The following is a 17,147-nucleotide window of genomic DNA, read 5'->3' as shown; positions in this document are numbered from 1 at the left end:
TAGACAGACGAGCCTAGCTCTGCACAGCTATAATCTGGTTTTAGGATGAGTTTTTGCTCTAGAATTCAGAAAAACTACATTAGCATGTATTGGTGTAGTAGTTGCTTTCTAGTAGGAGTCCCAGAAGCATTGCCTACACTTCCAAAGCAAGTGGTTGTGACCATGCATGTGGCCTTGGGATGTGCTTGTGGCCATGGGGACTTCAGCATGTTCTTCTCTCACAAGCATCTCCTTGAACCATAAAGGGTAGGAATTACCACAACAGATGAGCATATGAGAGTCTGCCTGGCTGTTTAGGAAGGTGAGAAGAGTGGGATTTATAAATTAGCATGATGGGCTGAGGCTTACACATGTGTGTGGAGAGAAGAGGAATGTGGGACAGTGCATGGAAGCTGTCTTTTAATATGTATGTTTTAATACAAGTCATTCAAAACTAGGAATTTTAATTATCTGTAAGAATCAGTATCCTAGTGAGAAACTTTTCCCTCATTCTTTTTTTTTTCTTTTTTTTTTTTTTTTGAGTTGAGAAACTAAAAATTTTGTGTTCTTCCATGGCTGGTTTTTGATCAAAATGTCCCCTTCTAGAGGGGAGACTTTCAGACTGCTGCTGAGATTAGCCTGTGGGCTCCTAGTGGTATGGAAGCAGATAGACACCATTGACACTGACTCTCTGACTACCATCTCTTTTTTCTCTCTGTCTTCACATGTTTAAGGCCCACGCCTTGAGTCACAAGATAACTCTCCAGAAAATTTCAAGTCAGAGAAATTGATAATTCAATCCCTGATATGACAAGGAAAATGGGTGCCTCAGTTAAAGCAAAGTAAAATTGTAAAGTGTAGAACAATGGCATCCTCTGAGGAAAAAAACCAACTGAATGAGTCAGGCAACCTGTTGCCCGTTGACAAACATAAATAGAGAGGTTGTGGCCTGGTGCTGATGCAAAGACAGTTGTGGATGGGGATGCCTGGGTGGACCTTTGGGTTCCCATTGCTTGTCTGTGAGGCTTCAGTCAGCAGAGAGTTACTTAAGATGTTCTTAACTATAAGCATGCACACTTAATTTAAGTTAAATATCTGTTAAGGTGCCTTGCCAGCCCGGTTTTTTGCTAGCCCTTCATTTTTAGAAGTTGTGGTATTTAATTCTTAACAGAAGATCAAAATGCTTGAATGAAAAGATCTCTGTAAAGAAGGTTGCATTATAAAAGAGAAAAAAAAATATTAGCAGTTTTCCTGAATGTGTTTATGCCAACTCAGCTTATTTCTAACATTTAAAAAACATTAGATAAATTTCATTCTCTTTGTTTTCTGTAACTAAGGCTTGATAACATTATAAACTTTAATTCAATAATAACTAATAATGCTTGTACAGAACACCCTGCACTGCCTTCTTAATTGTCTTTGTTTTCCCCCATTCATTCAAAAAAAGCACAATAAAGGGGAAAACTTTTAATTTGCCTCTCTATTAAAATGTACAGGAACATTTAGGTAGATTTTTCTGATAAAGTGTTCTGCCCTTTCCATAGTCTCATTTCAAGTGGCTGTTTTAATGCTACAGAAATCATGCATGTCACCAGAACATAGGGACATACAGAAATACTCTGGTGAGCCTTATTTCAGTGGAAAGTGCCTAAACTTTTTATCATTTGGAGAAGCAATATAATGTGTGTAAGATTTTTTTATTATATTTTACCAGTTTTCTTATTAGTTTTGTGCACGGGCTAGTGTGAAGTTTATTTTAACAAATCAGATATGTAAGGAGTGACCAAAAGTGTGTACTCCATAACATTAAAACGTACCAGTCTCCATCTCAATTTTTGTCATCTCAGGTAATTTTCCTTTATAAATGACTGCAATTTTTCCTAAAACTGTTACTGGGTCTCTATATCTCATCCAGCACAATGCAGTTCTTACTAAGAATGAAGTAGTTTTCCCTCAGAAGCAAAATTGAATCCCAGGTCATGAAGTGGAGTCGGTGCAGGGATTTAGGGATTTCGGAGGCTTGTATCTGATTTCCTTAACTTCACATGCTTTTTCCTGTTGTAGGATCAAACCCTGACACTAAAGTGAGATTGTTTTTTCTCACCTGAAAGAAAGCAGAGTAGTCAATTGAGTGCCATTTCTGCTCTGCATGAGGCTCAGTTTACTAACAGTGAGCGGAGTTTGGTTAACTTCATATTCTGGACAAGCTTGTAAATTTGTCCCCTTCTAATACTGTGATCTTATCAAGGTTGTACTGTTTTCCTTTTCTTCTCCTCCACCCCCATCTTCTTTCTTTCCTTTTTTTTTTTTGAAGTGCAGCCTTCTGATCAATGTGCACTTTTTTTTCCCATTTCCCTAAATACATCATGAAAAAGGATGAGGTTTCCGCCTTAATTGCTTGTGCCTTTTATTCACATTCCTCTCTCAGCCAGAATTGTGAAAAGAGTGTTAGTAAAAGGCTGCACAATAGAGCTTTTCATTAGGCCTCAACAAGGCACACAAAAGAAGGCTTTTGGAAAGAGTGAATGCAGGACTTTAATTTGCAGGTGGAGAGTAGATAAAAGGTGCTGACGCCTCTATTATTCTCTTACTTAGGTGACCCCTACCCCGTTCAGCTGATCCCAACTACCATGGCAGCTGCTGCCGCAGCAACACCGGGCTTAGGCCCACTCCAACTGCAGGTAAGTCCGAGCACAATGTACAAGAGGCAAAGGTTAAGTAAATATGAAAACCAGTTTTCTCTTCCATTGCAACACAATGCAATTAACAGGGGTTTGGGGCTGTTCTTGTCTCATAAAATTTGCATCTGAAGCAAAAGAATCGTCAAATGATACACATTTTCCTTTTACCTTCCAGGAACTTCTTGTTACGGTTTTTGTGTCTTTATTGTCAATTTAACTACTTTTAGGTTTGTACTTTAAATTTCTGCATAGTGGCATGTTTGCTTCTCTTACTGTTGCAGTTTAACCCCAGCTGGCAACTAAGTACTACACGGCCACTGACTCACTCCACCTCTCTAAAAGTGGGATGGGGAGGAGAATCAGGGAAAAAAGAGGTGAAACCCATGGATTGAGATAAGAACATTTTAATAATTGAAGTAAAGTTAAATAGAATAGGAATAATTATAATAACAACAATAATAGTAACGAATGTAATGAAAAGGAGAGAGAGAGAAATAAAATACAAGAAAAACAAGTGGTGCACAGTGCCATTGCTCTCCATCCATTGACCAATGTCCAGCCTGTCCCTGAGCAGTGATCAGCCCCTCCCGGAAAACTACCCCCAGTTTATAAACTGAGCATGACATTCTCTGGTATGGAATATTCTTTTGGCCAGTTTGGGTCAGCCGTCTCGACCTTGCTGCCTCCCAGCATTTTGTACATCTTCTCGCTGGTGGAGCATGGGAAATGAGAAATCCTTGGTTTAGGGTAAGTGCTGTTTAGAAACAACCAAAACATCAGTGTGTTATCGGCATTATTCTCATCCTAAATCCCAAACACAGCTATTGAGAAGAAAACCAACTCTATCCCAGCCAAAACTGGGACACTTTTCCATTAGATCCTTCTGATGCAGGCTGTAATGCTGGCTAGGTGTAAACCACCAAAAGGAAGTGGATTGCCAGGCAGAAAAGCTCTGTCCTGACAAGCACTTCTAAACTGCTTAAAAGTTGTTTACATGATTATGTCCATTTAGGCCATAAGCTCTTCAGAGCAATGACTGGCCCCTCCTACAGTGTTTTATGGTACCCAAGCATTTTAGGCACTGCTGTAGTGCAGATAATTAGTGATTATCCTAATTTAACATAGACAATTAGAAAACAGGTGGAAAGATACTAAAGAATTTTTTTTTCAGCTACATGAAAGAGTTGGTCTGGGAGCCAGATGTATATGATTTTCAAACTGCTGATAAAATTTTAAATTTTGAAAGTGTTAGGGTGTCCATGAGTCTTAATGTCAGCAGTGCAGATATTCCTCAGATATTACTGATCAGCCACACAACCCTTGTCAAGTCATTGGAATTAAGCAAATGTGATGTCCATTGCTGCAGTTTGGATTTTGCTACCTGCCATGTATGCTTTGCTGGCAGGATGAAGCTGAGTAAAATTTGGGACTGAAAGGAAACCAGAGTCCAAATCATCTGTAATTCTGCATGATCTGGATTGACACTCTTTCCTAGAAACAAGAAAAAAAAAGGCCCCATGCTCTCCATTGCAAACGAGTCTCCCTGCTCACTGTTATTTGCCAAGTCACATGGAAACAGCAGAGCTTTATACCTGCTTGGAAAGGCTCAGTGTTTATAACCAGTATATGTGAAATGCATTCTCAAACTCTGTTTGGCCCACATCAGTATGAAGTAGACATCAGTAGATATTTCAGTTGTTTGGCCAGCGTACGAGAGCGTGGGACACAGTCCTGGGGAGGATCTTTTTTTTTTTTTTTAATTTTATTTTAACACAGCCAGCGGAAGTTAGCTGAGTTTCACAGAAATAGCTGCCAGTGTGTAAGCTGACACATTCCATGCACCACAGAGGTTAATACATTCATTCCTATTGTGCCTTTGTATGAAAAGCTACACTGTCTGTGTGTTAGTTTCTGATTCTGTGAGTTACAAATACCGTAGGCGGCTTAAGAATCATGGGAGCCATAAAAGTCATCCCTTTGAAATGAATTTTGAGGAGTAACGTCAGTATTGATAAAGTGCTTATAATAGCCAAACACACATGAACAGACATATGGAAAAAAGAGGGGGGGGGGGGAGAGGAAAAACAAACATGGAGCTAGCTAGCAATGAGAAAACAGAGGTTTGAGTCTAATTCTTATTTTTCATTCAGGCTAGTCCTAAAATAATCTGTCAGTGCTCCAGTAAGTTGGGAGAATGGTTTACTTTCATTTCAGGACCATCTTTGGGCTGTATCTGTGCATGCTGTGGGCTGAAGTATTCTGATTAAAATAGGCTTTGTCACAATGTCAGTTTTCTTGTTAAAAGGTGGGCTTTGTGCAAATGTGACTGACTTCATAAATATCTTAGCATGAGTTTAGGTTGTGGAAAATTTGAGAACCTCAAAGGCCTCTTGTTTCTGTGCAATGAAGAACATTAAAATGAAAATACTGAGCAAATTCACCTATGTTGTTTTGCTGCATGTTATTTAGTCTGGAATTAAAGGGAGAGTTTGGCAGCCACTCAGTGGTAAAAGTTCAAATTACTGACTGTAGACTCCCTTGAATCTTTCAGACTCAACCTCTAAGGCTATGTTTATGATGGAAAAAAAAAAGTTGTCTTTCTTAATGTGTTATTTTCAGCTATCAGTGCAACTTGTGTACTAGAAATTGGGCATACCACTTAACTTCTAGTGTCATTTGAAAGAGCCAGGCTAGATGCACTTCGAGAATGGTTTTATCATACAGTGGTACTCAGGATGGCCACTGAGCTATGCTAACATGACTGGAGCTGAATCTAGTGTAGCTGCTACCCTAGAAAGATTATGCCTTCCAAACTCTGTACAAATCCAGTTTAGCTCAGTGATGACGATGATTTTGTTGAGTCACAAAGAAACATTCATGATGTTTTTTTATGAAGAATTGGCCCAAACCCACCTTTAAATGGCATTGCACTCTCTTTCAAGGGGGAACTCTTCTTACTTCAGACATTCCCCTGCATTACATATAACCACAGTGTTCCCTACAAACCCTCTGTCATCTGGTCATCAGACAGTAAAAGGTCAGGAAAGTACAATGTTCCTTCTTTTCTTCTTTTTCTATCCTCCCTATCACTCATCTTTCAGACTTTGTGTACTTAAAGCAGTGGTTTTCAGGGGAGATCAAAGGACCTGACACAATGCTCAGTTTGTTGCTCCCAGCAGAATTTGGTACACAACGTTATCTGAGGGAAGACAAAGCCAAGGAATTTTTCTTGTTTGTTTGTGTAGCAATAAACACGTCTTTGTTATTTCATTAGAGAATTTTAAGTCGGGTCATGGCTTTAGTAGTGTACCCTGAGATCAACAGGAAGTACCTTTTTATCCCTGGTTGTCAGAAATTGAATTTTCTTTTTGTAAATGAAATGCACACTGTATTTATGGAAGAACAGCTAACACCTGATTGTTTTCCAGTGGCAAGGAAACTCTTTATCAGTGAAAATGTAATCTCTCATTTTGAAATCCCCTGTTGATTCCCAGTGAAATCTGAAGCCCTCCATTTCTCTCCCTGCCTTTTGAGTCCACACTGGGATATACAGATTCTGTCATCTGATATCTGCCACAATTAGCCATACATGATTGCCTTTATTTTCAGTATCCACAGAGAGACTAATGACTCAGTGAGAATGGAAACTAAAACTTACATTGTTAGGTGTTGCAAAAGGAGTAGATGGATGGGGCCATGTTGGAGAAGCTGGAACTAACATGATGCAAATGTGAACCTGTCCTCTGATAAAGTACTATCTATCAGCACTGCATATTCACTCATTCCCACATTTAATGACATAAATGCCATTTGGAAAAAAAAAAAGTTTTAGCTTTCCTCTGTTAATGAGAAGACTCGGTCCTGAATGTTGTGTGAAGTGTCATTTTAAAATACACTCTCATTGCAGTAAAATCCCTCTTGGTTAGCATCTGAGTTTCTTCTGTTAGTTTTTTCCCTCGTAAATATCATATGGTCTTGTTCTTCAGGAAGGACGCAGCATGGTGATTCTGTTTCAAATGAACAAGAACAAAACTGAGCACAGCCTTGCCGCTGTGTTCTACTGACTGAGGCTAATGAGTCCAAAGTACTGCTGTATGCCTTATATGAACACAGTGTTTTCCTATATGGTTTGGCAGATGAGGGAATTAAATTCCTCCGTCTTGAAGATCAACATTCAAAGCTGTAAGCATAGATATCATGTAACAAGTTTTACACAAGCTAAACTGAAGTGATTATTTTAATACCGGTCATCTCGGGCATCGCTCGTATGAAAGAGATGATTCCAGAAGTCTGAGCAAATTCAGTATAACATTGTATCTAATAATTTCTTTTCTGATTAAAAAAAATGTTTCCTGCGTGCTTTCTGAGCATTAGGAAACAAAGGACCTGATTGCATGATCTGAAAACTGATAGGAATCCACACCGTTGGGAGTGCAAATGGTTCAGATTTCCCAGATTGCTTGTTTGATAACCAGATAGTGACAACGACTGATTAATTGGCAGTAATACAAATGCTGTATATACCCATAACTACATTGAAAGATCATGCTGGATGTATAATGACAGCTGCCCGTGTCGTCTTACTGCATGGACATTTTGTGTCCTGTCAAAACAGTGTAGTAGTCTGATGTAATACAGATTTCCTGCAAACATCTGCTCTTGGAAAAAAAAAGCACCCCAAAAGGTTTCTTGAGAGTAGACCTTTTTCCAAAGAAAAAATTTTCTTCCCTGTTCATCTTAGCATGAAACAGGACATCATAATTATTTTGGTTGTGTTCAACATTATGACCAAACCTGTCACTATATGAATCAGGAGAACCTCATGTCAGTGTACAAGTCCGAAAGCATTTTAGCTGGGTCTCAGTCCTGAACACCAGTCATTAGGAGAGCCCTGATTTGTTCTCCTTGGCTATTTCTATAAAGATGATGAGTAAATTCAGACCCTAAACATATCTGGAAAAATAGTTTGGCCAGGTGTTTTAGTCTCCACTTTCTTTGTTACGTACTTGGGTCAATTTAGTTTTTCTTACTACAAAGCTATTCTCTTAGCTGTGTGGGAAGATTCATACCAAGGGCTGAATTAAAATGGAATTTAGCATGCGTACTCTGGACCATATTTTTGGAAGAATTTGGGCCACAAGTAGGCACTGACATAAGTGACTTGATTTTGAGAAGAAGTAAACCTGTTTGGAGTTTGAGGGCTTTTCAGAGTTGTTCAACTCGCTGTTATTTACATGTTTGACTCATTACAAATTTTCCTTTGGGAAACTTTGCTTCTAGATATCTTAAGGGTCACATAATCATCTGTGGTCTCCATGTTTGTTTTGCTTGAAGGAAATGGAGAGGGTAGAGCTATTTAACAGGTATACAGTGACTGATCAAAAGATAGACTGTTCCAATGGTCCTATGAGTATTATATAAAACATCTGTGGCCCATGAAACAAAACTAAAGCGCGAGCACTGCCTGTTCAGTCAGGTACCCTTTTTTTTCTTACCAACTTCCTTTTGGCTTCTGCACCATTGCAGGAAAGCTGCATCTCTCTACTTGCCACTTCTTCTTATTTCTCTGAAGTACCTCTTTCAGTTTTATTTGAAATGTTGCTGATGACAGAACCTCCCCTTGCTCTTAAAGAGATGTTGTGATATTTTCATGCATTAATTGTCAAGCACATTTAGTTACTGGGGATTTTTTGCATATCTCTTAACTGATTTCTTGCTATAATCTGTAGACATAACCAGTTTTGACCAGATTAAGTAGTTGGCCTTCCAGTGTTGCAACACTTCAAATGTGTGAAAGAAGGTCCTGAAAAAAACTGTATGAACACTGTAGTGATGCATCTGAATACTGAAAACTTTATTCTTTCTTTGTATTGGGGAGTCAACTTGATAGAGATGCAAAGACATCAATTATTTCTGATTGAGAAGAAAAGTCCGATACCCCATTATTGTCTCTACAGAACGTACCCAAGAGGTGGCAATACTTTATCCATGATTCATTTACTCTGCAGTCTCCATTCATCTTTGGGATATTACTCTAACTTCTTTGCTTACAAGAAGGTAAATTGTTTCTTAGCAGTGGCAGGTTATTCTTTCTATTTGCTGGGTAGTGTCTTCCTTTAAATACCATCTAAGCTGGCTTTTCAACCATGAGAGTTAGTATGCGTTCCCTGTTTGTTTTTTTACTTTACCTGTTCTCATTAATTGGACTCTGACTTAATTTGTAGGGAATGAATCATTAGTGCACGGTTTAATTACAATATTATAATACTCATGCAATCCACTTAAGCATAAAAAAAGCAGAATTAGTTTTTCACTGCGAGCCCACACATCTGGGGAAAAAAAACAACTAAGTGCATGAAAAGTGACATTTCTCATTAGCATAACCAAAAGATGGCAGTTGTCCATCTGCCATTAGCTCAGTGTATCACTATGCTGTTTCTGATGGCCATCGCAAATAATGATAATAATAGGAGTAATAAAGCAACATAATACGTATACGTTTTTGTTAGATGCCCTTTGAAGTAGTTTTTAAAATTGCTGCCTTATGCAGGTTCTATATTCCCTGCTTCTGTCCACCACTTCTTTCTGGCTTTGTGAGGGAATGTGTTGGCCACTAGATATTCGCCACCTGTTCTGCAAATGGATAGCCGAGATGGTCATTTTAGAAGAGATCAGTGAAGACCAAGGTGCTTCAACTAGAAAAATGTGGGGCCCAGTACTCTTCATGTAAATGAAGCTATGACCATATAAACACAGTAAAGATCTCTGTGTGGGTGTAGGGTAAGTTGTTTTCAAAAAATTTGAACTTTAGAAGATTTCTTATTTTTTTTATGAAGTCCTAGTGACGATTTTAAGATATTCGTTAAACTACGTATAACTAAGGTGTGAGGTGAGGGGCTATTGATTACCAAAGGCTTTTTTGAGCAATCCCTATGTTTTTAAATGGAAAAAGTTCCTCTCAATTAGCTCAAAAGCAAGCCTTGCAACACTAGGATGCAACTAGTCCTTACTTTGTGGATACCTGCTGAGAGCTAGAGATTGTGATAGATTGTGTAAAAGCATGAACCACAGAACATACCAGCTCAAATAAATCTTGTTCATGGTGGGTAAATGGGCTTTGTGGTTGGTGTCTAAACAGCCCATACTTGCCTTTGATGTAATCTTATACAATGTCATGGGTAAACTCAATATATTCTATCAAAATAGATTTGAATGAAAAGCTTGATCATGTCATTTTTTCAGAATCCAATCAATTTACTAGAGCCAGCCTTTACAGCGTACTACATATAAATGTTTTGTATTTTATTGAGCACTGTGAGTGTCTGAGCATACACACAGTGGACATTTACAGGCAGTAAATACACATGATAAAACAATATCATGGCTACTCTGAGGGTTGTCAGATTATAACTCCCTCCCCAGCCCTCCAGGGGAAAGAATTAGCAGTGGTAGCATATTCATTTTATCTAGATTAACAGTCCCTTCTGCATAACTTTCAGATTCCATCCATATCTATGAAAAATGAAAAAAGACTGAAAAATGACCAGCCTATCTGCCTTCCAGTTGTAACTCAGGCCTGCTGTTTGCTAGCAGACCTCTGTCTGCATGAGTGAGTTTTCTTGTAGGTTAAAGAGACTGAATTCCCTCTTCCCCCTCCCTCCGACCCTGAGCCTGCAGGGCAGACAGACAGAAGCACACATATGATTAATACAGCACAGCTGCAGTAGTAACTCATTTGCATATGTATTAATAGAGGCAAAAACAACAATTCAATTACATACAGAGACATTCTGCATACTAAAGAACATATGCAAATAGCCTGGAAAAGGTGCAGCCAGCATTTTCTCCGACTTCCCTGAGCCCATATGGGCTAATATCAGAGCCTAACTGTTTTCAAGAGTCCCCTTTAAGAAGAACCTGTTACAAGATGCTTATACAGCTATTACTCCTCCTCCCCCCCATCCCCTGGGTTCCCATTGGCGTTTGACATTTGGACAATGGAAATAGCACATCTTTTCCGTGTTATTTCCTATTTACCAGCCTTCAGCTTCATATTTTTGTGTCTTTATAAAAGCCCCAGCATGAGGAAACCAAATCCGTTGCCTCGTCTTGCATATGAACACATTTATCCTATTTTTCTTTCACCTCATCACTTGTGTTGTTTCCATTTTGCTTTTTCCTTCTCTGCCTCAAGCTTTCTCTTATCTTCTTGGCTCCTGTGAATTAGCAAAAGGTGACTGTTTCTGTACCTTTTTCTTGTAGTGACCTTATGTATCTGATCATAGCATAATTCACTGATTTTCTGCTAGGGAACTGTTAATACTTTTAATGGATCTAAAAGGTGTCTCAGACAAGTTAACCTGTTATGGATCTAAAAGGTGTCTCAGAGAAGTTAACCTGTTGTGGATAGACTGTTGTGTCATGATACATTGGTCTTTGTCTCTAGTAAGAAGGTTGTTCTCAAATGGAAAAGATGAAAAGCCACGGGTATTAAGTATTTCATGCTACAGCTGATGCGGATCTTGATAACTGGTACAGAATCTGATTCCAGTAACAGAAACAGATGTGCTTAAATCTCATGGGAATTTAATAGGCAGTAGTTTTGAGCATCTTTCAAAAGCAGGTTGAAACTATTCCAGCGTTGGAACATAGGCTATAGGAACACTTACTTAAGCTATAAACACTTCCTTTATCTATAAGTTATTCCTTATGTTAGTTTGTGTCATAACTAAGACCCCCACATATGTACTCAGTATGATTTTCATATAGGTCGTCCACACACTGTGATATGCAATAAAATGGTAGGCAATGATCCATACCCAGTACCCAGATTTCTGGAAAAGTGTGACATTTAACATTGGCCTTCATGGCCAATGAAAGAGATAGATAGAACTCTATTTCAACTTGAAAAGAGATAACAAGTCTCTAAAAACTTTTGGAAACCTGACAAAGCCATTAAGATGCCCAACTGTCTTGTTTGGGTGGCAACCCTCTGTGTTTCAAGCAGTCTGAATTACTGGCCATTTGTTTGAAACGTCTCTGTGGTGTGAGCAGGGAAAAATAGGTCATGCAAGAAAGAGTGTGTAACTGTCTGGCAAGCATGCTTGTGAGGTCAGGTCATCCTTAATTTCTTTTCTCTTGCAAAAATGTTACACTTCTTTCTTTTTGGGGTTAGCCTGACAGACGGAAGCAGATTACTCCTTGATTATTTATAAGGCATTAATTTTAGATGAATATTGCTGAAGTAACTGACATCATAAGTAGTTTTAGCAGCCAGCAGAAGAGCCTGTTTGCAGATTGGAATATGACAGTCTTCACTTACACAACGTCCTGTCTAGGACAAAGTCTGAAGTGTATGAAATAAGACATGAAAAGTGGAGGCATATATATCTGCTAAGACTTTGTTTATACTTCTGTGCGATATAACCGGGACTTCGGATGGTTGGAGTGGTGGTGTCGATGTTGTGAGTTCAACCAGCTGCAAGACAAAAACAGTGTCAAAATAGCAGCAGCGGCAGCACCTGCCCACCAGTGTTTTAAATCAGGGTGGGCAAAAACCATCTGAGAATTGTATTATACTTCCCCAAAGTAACTTCTGTTGAAAAAGAAGCAGACAGCAACCTTTTTATATATACCGTGAGATAACCGAAACGATGCTTCCCTCCCTATGCTGGAAACAGAAAACCTGTGAAGTATTTGTGTTTCACAGAACATGGTGTTTTATGCTTTACATTTGTTTAGAATTAATTCTCCCTGGAAAGGTCTGTATGAAAAATCTGGTAACAAAACCAAAAAAAAACCTTCCTTTTTTCCTCCCTACTTTGTGCCCTTTGCGCATTCCAGACACTGGGTTTTGAAAGAGTTGGCTTATGCTACTGGTTTTCCTATTATGTTGTTTGCTCTTCTCAGAGGGATGTTGCTGAAAAGAAGATTATATAATCATGCAAATCAGATTGTATAATCCTCAGCAAACTGTCCGGCGGGGGGAGAGGATGGGTAACCACACCAAGTGGGGCTTGGCTGGCTGCTGGGGGACTTGCTATGAAACCATAAACTGAGGGGTTACGGGCCTCCTGTAAAACATGAAAGCTGCTGTCAGACTAGTGAATTTTCCCAAATATTTTTGGAGTTCATTGTCTTCATGCTGAGCTCTGCCAATAGTGTATATTTACAGTGCCTCAGCAGAACGTTGTGACAGACAAACACACAGGAAAACTGCAAATCTCTGACATGCACACGCTTCCGTGCTTGAGGAACAATGCTACAAATAACAACAGTGAGAAACACTGACTTACACAAACTACCTACTTACTGACACACACTTACTTCTTTAGGTCCACATTAAATTACTGCATTGTATGCATCCTAGAACTTAGCACAAGAAATTCTCCCTTGAGATCTTGCTAGCTCTGTTGTACTTGGGTCATATGACGTGGATTGCTGTTAGATGCAGTTTGGTATAATCTATGAAATGTGTAAGAATTTTGATTTATGTCTTATTTTTTACTTCAGTCTTGTTTATGGCTATTCTTTTTTCTCCAAAGTTTAGATCATTTCCAATTGGCAAGGCAGAATGGGATAGAAATAGCAAACAGAACAGTAAATATGTACATGGGGAGCATATCACTGGCCTATGATATAAATTGCACATGGCATGAACAGTGAAAGCCATTAAAAGTTCCTGTGCTCTTATTCTTAACCTGTCTTTCTTAAGTCTGATTCCTTGCCAGGCTTATTCCTTGCCAGGATATTTGAGCACCTTTTATGAATGGAGGCTAATATTAGGCACAGTTTGAAACTGCGAAATACCTATTTACTGTAGACTGTAGATGTAAACATTAGACAACAAGCCACTGAAGTCAGGATGCTTGTTCTCTTTGTATTCTTTCCAAAGTCATCAATTGAACTTAGCTCAATAGAGGATACCATCATATCTGGAGATGTAACTTTCAGAGTGTTAATTATTCTGTTGTGCCTGGATAGCATAAGCCTGTTCCTGAGGTTAAGTCAGAGTGCAGTTATTTCCCCAAAACTTAGGTTCAGTTTCCTGAAATTCCTTTTCTTCTTTCAGAGGTGCTTAATGTTTTTAGCTCCAGTGGATTTTGTAAGATCAATCTAAATAATAAAATTTGGAGGCAGCCGTACCTGTAGTTCTGAGGTCCCCAAGACTAACTTTAAAATTTTACAACCTGCATGAGCTCTGCTGGTGTCTAGAGTTTGAGTCTAATTCCTGGAGTAGCTTCTAAGTATCCCTTTCTCTTTGCCTAACTGCCTTATTTGTTTGTCATTTTTACCAGTGATCTGTTTCTGTTCCTCTCCATTCCTGTACCATTGTACAGGTACAAGTACTGCAGACTGCTGGATTTAGATTCCTTAACCCCTTAGCTGTAGAGACTGGTCACATCACAGATAACTTATCCAACTGGAAATATACTGCAGATTTGTGAAATCATCTATCTCAGAGGCTGACAAACTCTGGAATTACAGAGAACAAGGCTGTCAGCAAGCCTTTGTGTGAATTGTCTTTCCCTAATTCACAAAAAATACAAATCAAACTGAAAAGCAGAATACAAGAAAAAAAACCAATTTTAAAAGACAGTGTGTGGTTTTAAACTGGGAGAAGCTTTGAAATCAGTGTCCTGTGATTATCAATATAATAGGAAAACAGTAAGAAGGTTTCGAATGCTCTCATGGTAGCAGAAAGTCAGATTTTTTAAAAGTGTTTTCCAACTATATCTGCACCTCCATGTCTTGCTGTTTAGAGTGATTGCTCTTGCTATTTAAAAGCTGCATTACATCAGAGGCTTCTAGCTGTACTGCAAGCTGTACTTTGCTTTAGTAACCACAGCTGTGCCACATACTGCACCAGCAGTGGCTGACAGGGGCAATCTGTTTGTGGCATATTGAGGGAGTCAAATTGTCTTTGGGGACTGCTGTGGAATGGCTTTTTTTCAGTTGTTTCTTGTAGGTGCAGTGTCTGTTTCTCCCAAAGGGGCCTGGGGCTGCCAGTTTGTGTGTGAGGGAATGAGGTTAATCCCTCAGAGATGTGGGGTGCCGTGAGGGGTGGTACCCGTCCCCCTGCCTGATGTGCTCAGGGGCCCAAACAGCAGCATCCCTGTGTGCCTCCCTGTGGATGTTGTGCAGGAGAAGGCTGACTGTCTTTCAGCACACCTGGGCAGCAAGGCCAGTGGCTCTCTGCCCCTCTGAAGGTTAAGTGTCCACTCTGCGGGTTACTCCTCTCTCCACACTGGAGTGCAAATATCATATCTGGCAACAAAGCCTTTTCTTTTTCTTTTCCAAGCTCTTCTTTTCCCTTCCATGTCTCAAAACACTCTTTCCAAAATTTAACAGTGTGTTCTCCATTAATACACCAAAACATTGCAGCTTGTGATAGTGTTATTAAAGTGTTTTTATGTCATTAAGGGAACCAAATGGATCTATCTGAATTTGGCAAAACCACATGGCTGAAGTCCTAGTTTATCTCTGGTGTTGATTTTACCATTAAACTCTGAACTTCTGAAAATTACAAAATTCACAGTAGAAACACTAATAGGTGTGCTATATTTTATAGTAGGTTAAACTGTCCTTAAATATCACTAACTTTTTCCACAGTAGTTCTGTGTTGGTATTTGTTCAATATTCCAGTGTTTATTTTACAGACTCGAGGCTTACTGGTTTAGGTTAAGAATCATAGAATGGCCTGGGTTGGAAGGGATCTTGGACATCATGTCATTCCAACCCTCTGCCATGGGCAGGGACACCTTCCACTAGACCAGGCTGGCCTTGAACACTGCCAGGGATGGGGCGATGGGGCAGCCACAGTTTGGGCAACCTGTTCCAGTGCCTCATCAGTGGAGAATTTCTTTCTAATGTCTAATCTAAACCTACTCTCCTTCAGTTTGAAGCCATTCCACCTTGTCCTGTCACTCCAGGCTCTTGTAAATATTCTCTCTCCGTTTTTCTTGTAGGGTCCCTTCAGGTACTGGTAAGGCCACAATTCAGTCAGCCTGAAGCCTTCTCTTTTCCATGTTGAACAATGACAATTCTCTCAGCCTTTCCTCATAGGAGAGGTGCTCCATTCCTCTAATGTTCTTGGTGGCCTCCTGTGGACTTGCTCCAACAGTTCTATGTCCTTCCTGTGTCAGGGACCCCAGAGCTGGATGCAGCACTGCAGGTGGGATCTCACCAGAGCAGAGTAAAGGTGCAGAACCACTTTCCTCATACATGATGTGTTTATACCTTCCACTTAACTTGCTGTCCTGCTGTACCAGTAGTTGCCTTGCAATATGGTTCCTTTTAGGACTATCCACCCTACTTGCCTATCAACCCTACTTACCCCATTCCCATTATCATGGCAGTCTTGCTTCTTGCTGAATACTAGTCTGACATACTGGTGGCAAAAGCAATTTAGATGGTGTATATCAGTGTGTGTTAGGGAAAGATTTTTAAAGAGCCCTGAAGGGATTTGGGAGCCCATCAATAATTAATTTCTTACGGTGGCTTTGAAAATAGGATATGCAACATTCACACTTAATCCTTCCTCCTTTCCACAGCTGTTTTATTTTTTCTGTGTTTTGTTGTGTGGAAAGGAAGCAGTCATCAAAATTATATCAGAATGTTTGGTGGTGAGGTGATGTTCATTTGGTAACTCAGTTTTCATTGGATGCAGTGAAAGACATGAGTACTCAGCATTTCCTACCTCTAGTCCAAGCTGGCCAAACTCACATTTGTGTGGTAGCTTGTGTTTCAGTGTATCATGACTCCTTGCACTTTAAGTGGGGGGAAAAAAAAGAAAGAATGAGTATAATTTCCCAGCGTTTTGTGTTGTGTGCTAGGATGTCATATCCCACATACTCATCCCTTAGAATTTTATTGTCACACAGGTGTGGGACTCCAGCCAAACTCAGCGCTGCCCCAAAGCCAGTGTTGAGTACTCTGATTTTTATCCTGCTGTGTGGGCATGGAAAGGTGGACCTGTATATATGACCTGAGTTCAGACAGAAGAAGGTAGAGAAGAAGAGATTCTGAAAGGAACCACGGCCTACTCAGTTAAAACTCAAAGTATTACACTTAGATTTAAGCATTTTCTCAAGTCTGGTTGATTTTTTTTTTTTTGCATCAGTTCATTCAGATTACTTCATTTCATTTCACATTAATTGCTGCTCTGAAGTAGGTCCTTAAGGGATCCAGGATAGGTGGGTGCTTGCACAGCAAAAGTTTCCTATCGCACTGGGTGGCATTACAGGTTTGATTTCACTAAAAGGTATTGTTCCCCATTCAAGTGTAGAAAGAAATTACTACTAAAAACCGAGGAAATGTTAGATTTTAAAAAAAAGCTGATTTGTCACTTTGCTCATTGACTATGAACTGAATAGACTTCTAACCCTTAAAATACTTTCTCCCCCCTTTTCCTTTTTATTGCCTGGAATCTTAAGAGCTTTATCATTTGCAGTCATAAAATGAAAATATACACCAAACCCTCAAAGG

The 17,147-nt window shown here is 39.5% G+C and overlaps 1 protein-coding gene across 14 annotated transcripts in view; it reads left to right on the top strand.

Annotated features, from left to right (window-relative positions):
- Nucleotides 1-17,147, top strand: part of SOX5 (SRY-box transcription factor 5) — a 641,540-nt gene that overhangs the window by 547,412 nt on the left and 76,981 nt on the right. For all 14 annotated transcript variants that reach the window (XM_032688182.1, XM_032688183.1, XM_032688184.1 and 11 more), the window contains one exon: nt 2,575-2,660. In XM_032688182.1, the coding sequence (XP_032544073.1) occupies nt 2,575-2,660 (86 nt within the window). The remainder of the gene's footprint in view (nt 1-2,574; nt 2,661-17,147) is intronic.

Source organism: Chiroxiphia lanceolata, chromosome 5 (genome assembly GCF_009829145.1).
Source record: "Chiroxiphia lanceolata isolate bChiLan1 chromosome 5, bChiLan1.pri, whole genome shotgun sequence".
In the NCBI taxonomy this organism is placed as follows: Eukaryota; Metazoa; Chordata; class Aves; order Passeriformes; family Pipridae; genus Chiroxiphia; species Chiroxiphia lanceolata.
Note: the sequence above shows the minus strand (reverse complement) of the source record. Positions and strands in the feature narration are given on the sequence as shown.